Consider the following 10332-nt stretch of genomic DNA (forward strand, 5'->3'; position numbering starts at 1 on the left):
TACTAGATTGTAAGCTCTTCGGGGCAGGGTCCTCTCCTCCTGTATCACTGTCTGTATTAGTCTGTCATTTGCAATCCCTATTTATTGTACAGCACCGGGTAATATGTTGGCGCTATATAAATCCTGTTTATTAATAATAATAATAATAATAATAATCCCTTTTCAAATCAAAGTGTAAAGTTACATGTCGTGTCAAGAAGAAATATGATGTGAGATTTTGTCTTTAGTCATTTATTGGTTCCAAATTTTTGCTTTCTTGTAAAGCACCGGAACATAACGATGTCATCACTATTATAGGGGAGCTCAGGAAGATAAAAGGACAAGTTAGAAAACTAATTTTAGTTTTAGTTTTTTTTAGTCAGTTTTTGTCATAGGCTAATTGGGAACATTTCTTTTATTGTGACATCCTTGCACTCCTAAGAACCCCCCCCCCCCCCCATATAATATGGGGACACCTGCTGACTTTTACATTTGGAATTAGATTCCCAAATCCCAATCTAAAGCTCCAAGGCTGCTGGGTTCTGAGGTCTGCACAATGGGTACAGACACATCAGGCCCATAGACCATTATTAGGACAGCTGAGACTGAAACCCCATTAGCCAATGAAAATCTCCTAATAAAAGTAATGACGAGGAGTAAATGTGTGGACTAAGGCGGGTAACTCAAACAGAGCTAATGTTCCGTTTGGATTTTCTGGTTCTGCAATACCCATTGGGCTTTAATCTGTTGGTTCGGTACAGTTAGACATGAAATATTTTCAGGAAGGAAGATCAGCAGACTCAGCTCCACACGTGGGTCCATCAGAGCTTCATTATGTACTCAGCAATATTTACATTTCTTCTGCAAAGGCTACAAAGGAACAATTAATATGGAATAAATATATCATTATATATATAATGTTCTAAATGTTCACAACTATGAAAAAACTGGTGTGGTGTTGGAAAAAGTTTGATAAATTATAAATCAAAATGATTCACTTCAATATTTTCAAACTACATTATGCAAAAACATAAAAAAAAACAAAATCAACTTTTGATGGGTCCACCCTTTGCCTTCTCCTAAGTAACACCCACACACAGTTTAAAGAAATTACCCAAAAATTTTGTTCTGGACATCTGGGAGGACTAAACATGTTTCTTCTCTGGATTTAGGTCATCACTATTCCTTCTATATGTTCATGTTCTCTCAGACAGACTCAATGCTGGGATCAGGGTTCTTTGGGGTCAGGGCTTAATGGGGGTCATGGTTCTATGGGGGTCAGGGTTCTTTAGAGGTCAGGGTTCTATGGAGGTCAAGGTGCTACAGGGTCAGGGATCTATGGGTGTCATGTTCCTATGGAGGTCAGGGTTCTTTGGGGGTCAGGGTTCTATGGTGGTCAGGGTCCTATGGGGTCAGGGTTCTATGGTGGTCAGGGTCCTATGGAGGTCAGGGTTCTATGGGGGTCAGGGTTCTATGAGGTCAGGGTCCTATGCAGGTCAGGGTTCTATGGGGGTCAGAGTTGTATGAGGGTCAGGGTTCTATGGAGGTCAGGGTTCTATGGGGGTCAGGGTTCTATGGTGGTCAGGGTTCTATGGAGGTCAGGGTTCTATGGGGGTCAGAGTTGTATGAAGGTCAGAGCTCTATGGAGGTCAGGGTTCTATGGGGGTCAGGGTTCTATGGGGGTCAGGGTTCTATGGGGGTCAGGGTTCCATGAAGGTCAGAGTTGTATGAAGGTCAGAGCTCTATGGAGGTCAGGGTTCTATGGGGGTCAGGGTTCTATGGGGGTCAGAGTTGTATGGGGGTCAGGGTTCCATGGAGGTCAGGGTTCTATGCAGGTCAGGGTTCTATGGGGGTCAGGGTTCTATGGAGGTCAGGGTTCTATGGAGGTCAGGGTTTATTGGAGGTCATGCATTATTTACCAGGGCTTCTTCTTCTAGTGTAGTATTCTTCCTAGCCATTATCTCGCTGTACCATTCATCACCATTCTGAACAAATCTCCAACTCCAGTGCAGAAATGCAGCCTCTAAACCTCCGCCATGCTTCCCTTTGCCTGCAGACACTCATCCTGGTACCGCTTGCCTTCAAAAGAACAAAAAAGTTGTTTGTTACAGTGAAGTAATTTCTGCCCAGTGCACCTGAAGCATTTACCTGCACACCGATTCTTTTGTTTTGTGCCTGGGTGAGACACTTGGCCTTGTTTCCACATGGGAGTTATGTCTTTTTATCTGCAGATCTTCCATGAAGACAACTTCCTACCATCTGTCTTTTATGGATCATAAATAGGTGTACTGGGGTGCCACTGGACATCATCCAATCGTAGAAGTCAGCATGGCTTTTCCAGTTTTGGTGGCCAATCACTACATTTGTTTTATCCCTAACTTTACATTTCTTTGTTCTTTTGCAAAAGAATGTGTATTGCTCACCTGGAAACCTTTCTGCCTTGTGGTATTGATGGAGTAAAACCTCCAAATGTCATTGGCGCTGAGGTATGTGAAAACAGTAAAGCACTGTGTCATGGTGTCAAAGGGCGGATGGTGGGCTCTCCATGTCACCAGTCCAGTTGGCGTGCGCGGGTCACAAGTTGCAACCAGTTGTCAAGGGTCAAAGCCAGGGTCGGTACACAGGAAAATCAGAAAGAGGGGACACAGACAGGAGCAACTAGAACCTGGGAACATAGCCTAAGGGAACTACTTGTTCAGACAACTTTCTGTTCTCAGTCACTTCCTTTTATAGGGGGAGGTCATGTGACAAATGTGATTTACATGACTAACAGGTAAGAGAACCCACCACTAGAGGGAATGCTGGAGCAGAGGTAGCGCAGGTGTCGTACACACCTTTGCCAGCAGATGGAGTGCTTCTGTGGAATATTCTGTTTCTCTGGGGTAAAGGGGCAGCTCACAGGGGATCACATGATTAAGACCAAGAAGTAACCAGTGGACATGATTCCTGAACAGGATTCCCTGCTGGCTGTAGAGGAATGTGAGGTGGGGATCCCCTGGTCCTGCGGGATCTGTGACACATTGATTTCTTCATTCAGATCCATTACTCCCTCATTGCTGATTCTGTTTTATTTGATTCCTTTTAATCTTTGTGTTATCTTGCTGAATATTATCATCTCTAGATCTGGTCATTCTCACACTGAACCGTTCCCTGCAAACCCCCCAACCATATGTAGGTGAACCTGGGGGAATTGATGATCCAATCCCGGCAAAGTGTAGGCACCCCACAGATGATGAAAGTTGGGTGTATCTGTGTATGAACTGTGTGTCCGGCTCTTTATGATATAAGGGATGACTTAGTCCTGGGCTAAAACCTTTTCCCAACCTTTTTCGAGGATTTTATTTGTACACCAATAACAATATCCATCAGTCGTTCTGTGGTCACATGATGGTGAAGTTAGCATGTTCTATATTTACATATTAGCGGCTGTCATACTCATGATGGTGGACGTGTTCTTCATGGTCCTTTATGTTCTCATTCTTGATGTTAGGTTTCAGCTGAGATCCCAAAATCCCCAATTCCTGGGTTCTGGAATCTGCTCCTCATAGATCCCTGCCATTCTTGTCTTCTCCATCATCACTTTGTGCGCTATAGAGGTTCTGATGGATCTCTTTATGTCCTCGCTTTTATCAAGCCATTGTATGTGGAATATGGAACACGATGCAGAATGGAGACAAATGAACTAATTGGCCTGAGTTTAGTGAATGTTAAATCTTAATAAGTAATAATAAATTCATGTTGATGGAGATACGGCATTTATTTTCTTTATCTTAAAGGAGGAAGAAGAAGTCTAGAAGACACAAAGCCCCTTATGATAAAATGTCCCATAGACTGATAGGGAACCGAGAAACTCACAAATATCGATGTTGGATTGCAGATTGGATTGATGGGCCTGCAGTTCCCTGAATGTTTTGGGAGATTCTTTAACAGGAAGCCTCCTCTCAGAAGATTCACTTTATGTGAATATCCAGAGTCTAATTGAAGAGTAGGGATGAGGTTGGGGGTTTGTCATTGAATTAGGAAATCCCTTGGACTTGGAGGTTTGGCCCACAAGTTTCCAGCCAGGAATATTGAATTATAATGCCATTCATAGCTCTTCCTCTGGTCAGCTGGGTCACAATATTTGAAGGAATGGATCATCCAAGCAGCCGCCATATTGGAAATGTTACAGTGAGCGGACACATCTCTTATATTGTTATACAAATACATTGGGGTGTTCTATATATAAGTATTATGTATGATTATAATTCACTTAATAATCCTACGAATGGCCATTCCTGAAAACAAAAAATTCCCGTCAAGAAAAAATGGAGCCGCACACAGAAATTTCAAGACGTTGCCCAAAGTAACAAAATACGTTGTCAACAGAAAATCTGTTTTAAGGTTTCCTCACCCATTGTCATGAAAGAATAGAAAATGTCTCCATCGCAGGGGAACAATAAGAACCCCCAGAACTTCACTCCCCGAGATCCCACCCAGGTCCAAACCCGGCCATGCCAAGGAGCCCCCCCATACTTCTCCTGGCCAGGATCCAAAGATCAGGGAAATCTTTCCATCACCTTCTCAGGAGTCCCATGTACAATATCCTGATAGCATACATACTCCATGCAGTATTAGTCCCGGGGTCTTCTGTCACAGTGCAGATATTTGAGCACAATGGCTCGGATAAAAGGAGCAGAAATTTTATTTGAAAATGATATGTAAGTGTGGTCTGGTCATGGAGGGGGTAATGTATTCTGTAATCACTTTGCTGATTTAGAACTATTGGAATTATTTAGGAAAAGATGAGTCATGAAAGATCTGTAGATTTCTAGAGTTTAACTTTGAATTTCACCTCTCCGGTGACACAAATTAATTGCTTCCATTACACTGTAAATCCCAGAGGTGTCACTGAGATGTCCCTGCTTATCTATAAATTCTTTCCTGAGATGCAGCAACAGACTTACTGCCCATCAGTGCTGCCCATCTGCCCCCAGGACTGACACAGGTGAGCGAGATTCCTGCATGGGACAAGAAGGTGCACAGTGGTGAGGGGATCACAGAGCTCCATAATGCAACAGTCACCACCCGGCTCCCTACTGCACATAACACACAGTCACCACCCAGCTCCCTACAGCACATACCACAGACACCACCCAGCTCCCTACTGCACATAACACAGTCACCACCCAGCTCCCTACTGCACATCACATAACACAGTCACCACCCAAGGTAAGTGACAACACACCATGTGTGATCAGTGCGCATTACCTTAAACATCAATGCGGGGGTGAGCAGACCACATGTTCAGTGCTTGATTTGTGCAGATTTACATGACAATGACTGCAAATATTTTACTTTAACATGTTTTTACATTTATCAACAATTTTGCTTTTTTAAGCTTTAAATATAAAAAAAAAAATACAAATGTAACTAACCATGGGCAATAATACAGAGTACCCCCCCCCCTATCTCCCCTTAGGTTATTGCTATGGTGTTGCCCCCTATAACATCCTCCACTCTTCTGCAAAGGTTTTCCCCAAGATTTTAGACGGAGTCTATAGCTCTTTTCCCCATTGGTGAGGTCAGGTACTGATGGTGCAGTTCTGGCTCACCTTTCCAATTCACCGTAAAGGTGTTCAGTAGGGAGGAAGTCAGGACACTCGAGTCCCTCCAAACTGGTGACCCCATGTGTCTATGGAGGGGGCTTTGTACCCTGGGGCACAGTCATGGAAGGGGGGTGGCGGAAAAGGGTCTACACCAAACTGTGATGAAGAGGCTTGAAGAGAACAATTGTTTGCAATGTCCTTGTATGATGGAGAATTAGTAGAACCAATGGGGGATTCGCCCCCCATTTGTGAGGTCAGCTACTGATGGTGGGGATTTGCCCCATTTGTGAGGTCAGGTACTGATACAATTTACCCCAAAGGTGTTCAGTAAGGATGAGGTCAGGGCTCTGTTCAAGACACTCGAGTTCCTCCACACCAAACTGGTGACCCCATGTACTTATGAAGGGGTCTTTGTACCCCGGGGCACAGTTATGGGGGGGCAGAAAAGGGTCTTCACCAAACTGTGACCACAAGGTATATAGATGTAGATCTACACTTCACCATTTCAAGAAGCAAAATAAATAATTGACACAAAAAAGATAAAATGGCTTCTGGATCAGATTTGTACAATTTCCTTGTTATTGGATATAGACACGATTACCGGAATATTAGTGCTGCTTTATATTGTCTTGTGTATATGCCCAGATTTCAGGTTTGATCTATCCTAGTTTTATTTACCATGATCACTAATGTCTGAACATGACCCTGAGCCACTTACAATGGGGAAAAGCTGGAAGAATCCCCCATATCACAGTGCTCCTTCTAACAATCTGAAAAGGATCGAGGGGCCCCCCTTAGACATTGGCCCCGCTCTTGTTATACACATTTAGGATTCATATGGTTGGTAGATCCCACTTATTCTCATTTGTCATAGGTATCGCACTGATCAATAGATCCAGAGTCATTTATAGATTTGTCTACATGAAGTCCATGAATGGACAACTGGAGAACCAACTAGTGGATGGGGAGATTGGGGTCCATGGAGGGTTGGTGGACAGTGTGGCCAACACAACATGAAGATCTTCCTGTAGGTCAATATTATAGATGATTATCCTAAAGAAACCCTCACTGGACTTCAAACTCCCCTACCCGTCTTCTTCTGTCATTTGAAACCATCACTACTTCCCACACTACATATCGCCCATCCTAATGTGTGTGAAATTCCCCCACCTACTAGATTGTAAGCTCTTCGGGGCAGGGTCCTCTTGGGTTGACACTTCGGGTTTACCTTTCCTCAGCCAATCACAGCGCACTAGAGCTGATGAATAGGGAGACTTGTCCTCATTTACCCTCTAGTGCCCGGGGATCCCACACAGACATTAGGATTCCCACGGCAAGAAATAAAAGTTATTTACACAAATCACACAAATTCACTAAATTAATAACATTTTTTACACACGGATTTGCAAAGTTGAATCTCGTGTTTTTTAGGTCGGGTCTATCCGAATTCGAACAGCCATATTCGGGTCGAATATAAGGACAACCTGAATTCGAACACCAACACTAATGTTTATATTCCATGGTCATATTCCCCATACTCACCAAGCTTTTGGCCTCAAATCTCAAATTCTTAGCCTTAAGCTTTAACTTAACTCCTCACCCTACCCATACAAAAGGCCAAAACACAACTGGGATGTACTGAAGGACTGGAGGATGTTCATGAGATGGAAATACATGTGCTGTGTAAAAAGCAGCAATTGGGTGCTGCCACACAAATAATCTACAAATACCATAGATCAATCACCAGATCACCAATAGATATCAGAATGAGACTTTTTATCAGGTGTTATTGGCCACATGGATAATTATTGGTTTATTTTTCTCTTTTTGTAGATTTATGATTGATAGAGTTCTAAATCATTTTATTTCTTTGACAGAACTAAATATCATCCAAGAACTGAAGATAAGTCATGTCTAAGGCCAACTGTTCCAACCAGCTTCCAACCCATTTCATCCTATTGGGTATCCCCGGTCTGGAGCCGGTTTACCTTTATCTTGCTTTGGTCTTCACCATAGTTTATTTGACATCCGTAATGGGAAACCTAACTCTTCTCTTCATCATCAAGATAGATCGTAGTCTCCATGAACCAATGTACTTCTTCCTATGTATGTTGTCTGCCATTGACCTGGTTCTGTCCAACTCCACCACGCCCAAGATGTTGGGGATCCTTTGGTCCAACAATAATGAGATTTACTTTGAGGCCTGCCTCACACAAATGTTCTTCCTCCATTCCTTTGCCATTATAGAGTCTGCGCTTCTCCTAGCCATGTCCTTCGATCGATATATTGCCATTTGTCATCCTTTACGATATAACTCCATATTAACAAACTTACTCATCACTGGGGTTGGGGTCTTGGCCGTCAGTAGAGCCATAGCACTGATGACTCCATTACCATTCCTTTTAAAAAGATTGCCCTTCTGCTCAGCCAGTGTCATCCACCATTCATACTGTGAGCACATGGCTGTGGTGAAGCTGGCATGTGTGGATACCACCTTTAACAACATCTATGGCCTTGTGGTGGCCCTTTTTATTGTTGGGCTTGATCTTATCTTCATAGTCTGGTCCTACATCCTGATTCTTCAGGCAGTGTTCCGGTTGGCCTCAGCAGAAGCTCGGTTCAAGGCCCTCAGCACGTGTGCAGCTCATATTTGTGCCATCCTTTCATTCTATGTTCCTGTTGTCCTCTCCTCAGTGGTCCACCGATTTGGGAAGGATGTCCCAATCCACATTCACATTTTGTTAGCCAATGTCTATCTGATGCTGCCACCTCTTATTAATCCGATTGTATACGGCGTGAGGACCAAACAGATTCGGAAAATAATTAAATCCGCATTCAATGTGAATGTTATATGTTCTGTCCACACTAATATGATAGATAATAAAAATACCCAAATGCCTAGGTGGCACCAGAACCAGCACTTACCATCAGGGGGTATCTGCACATAACATGTCTCTGCTTTACAAAGGGTGGGATCTTCTCCTTGTTAACCCCATAAATTGTAAACTGGGTAGAAGATACTGCAAAGGTTTTCTCCCAAATTGCCATTATTGTTTTAAATATTTCTGAAATATTTAATCTAAGCATCACTTGTTGTGTATTCAGAAATCCCATATTTAGTAAATGCTGAGATCGTCTCAACCATGTGCTGATTACAAGCATGGTACAACACTGGAGGGAGAGTCAGGGAGGGCAACCAGGGGTCTGTGCCTGCGTTCTCATGTGTGGGGTCCCAGGTCACTGATACCCATCATGCCTCGCACCCCCCACAGCGCCTGCATTGTTTCCCCCTCCTCACAGTGTCTGCATAGTACCATCACTGATTTCACTCAGCAGTCAGTGCCACCAGCATAGTACATGGGGCATTTGCTTGGGTAGGTAACCCACTGTCGGTCCCCCTCCAGCTGGTAATGTAAGGGGCAGAAAATTCCATACAGCGCCCCCCGGTGATGTTGGAAGTGACTTTTACCTTAGTCCTGTGTAAGCTGTGCCTGACTCCTGCACTCTGCACACACTGAAACTTCTATAGAGTGAGCTGTGTGTGAGACGCTGTGACCCCTGTACATGCCGTGCTGTATGGAACATTCCCCTACAGACGTATTCGGGGTAAAATCAGGGGATTCCTAAAGAAAACAGCAACCTCTCTGGATTTTTTGCAAATTATAACTCCCAGATTTTTAAGTTGCTGCACAGACCCTGCATATGGCATTGTCACCTAAAATGCTTGTTTAATGGGGGGCTTGGGGAGAGAGAGGGGAAGCTGCATTGGAACTAAATGAAAACATGCAGTTTTCCTGTAATATCAAGCAATTATTGAGTTAGTTGCCCTTGAACATGGTATTTACACCAAAATTACTTGGGGGTGGGGTAAAAGGTGGCTGATGGCAACATGACCAAAGTGAAAAAAAAAAAAAAATAACATGAAAGCACTGCTGGGTTGATACATGTCCCAACTATAACGTTATTAGTATTTACAAATAATGTTTTTCACACAGAGATGTCCAACATATCACCTTGACTCAGCCTCCTTTTTGTGGCTCCTTCTATACCCGACTTAACTCCCCCATCTCAGTTTTACGCAGCCCTAAGCCGGCAGCAGCTCTGTACAATATGCATACAGTGCAGGTGATAATTGTAACATTGAATTCCTACAGATCTGATGCTCGGTGGATGCTCCTCCTATCTACAGAAAACTTTATTTTTATCACAATAATTGGATTCTGTTTGACCCCCAATTACCCCTGGAATGTTCATCCAATGAAATAATAAAGTGAAATGAGGAATATAAAAAAACCAAAACCAAACACTGAAATAGGAAAAATGAAAGGAAAGGTCCAATCAGGAACATAACAACATGAATTGTAAATCTCTCCTCCTCCACATAGGGGACTCTATTGCCCCCCAGAGGAAAGTGCAATAAGTCCCATGTGGAGGTTGGAGTGACTTATGATCTGTGTGGCGTTATGTTCCTGATTGGACGTTTCCTTTTATTGCATAAAATCGGGAATTCCTGAGAAGTCTGATATGATGAGTAGTCTGGGCTACTGACCACCCCCCAAACTTCCTTTCTATCCTCGGTGTTTCAAATGTCCAAACTCCCTGCAGGATTTGTTCTCTGGTTCTGCAGACATCGTCATTTTTTGTTTCGGATCCTCTGATTCTGCATTTAAAAAAAAAAAAATGATAAATTGGCACAGGGATGGTGGGGACCAATCCGGGTCATAGAGGGGTACAGACCCAGGAACCTATCACCGGGAGGGGAAGA

The 10332-nt window shown here is 43.3% G+C and overlaps 1 protein-coding gene across 1 annotated transcript; it reads left to right on the forward strand.

The window, feature by feature from the left end:
- The first annotated feature begins 7386 nt into the window (after positions 1-7386).
- Positions 7387-8687, forward strand: LOC140339759 (olfactory receptor 52K2-like). The gene has a single exon (XM_072424677.1). The coding sequence runs from the start codon at positions 7478-7480 to the stop codon at positions 8513-8515; it is 1038 nt and encodes a 345-aa protein (XP_072280778.1). The 5' UTR covers positions 7387-7477; the 3' UTR covers positions 8516-8687.
- Positions 8688-10332: the final 1645 nt, after the last annotated feature.

The sequence above is a fragment of the Pyxicephalus adspersus genome, chromosome 1 (genome assembly GCF_032062135.1).
Source record: "Pyxicephalus adspersus chromosome 1, UCB_Pads_2.0, whole genome shotgun sequence".
In the NCBI taxonomy this organism is placed as follows: Eukaryota; Metazoa; Chordata; class Amphibia; order Anura; family Pyxicephalidae; genus Pyxicephalus; species Pyxicephalus adspersus.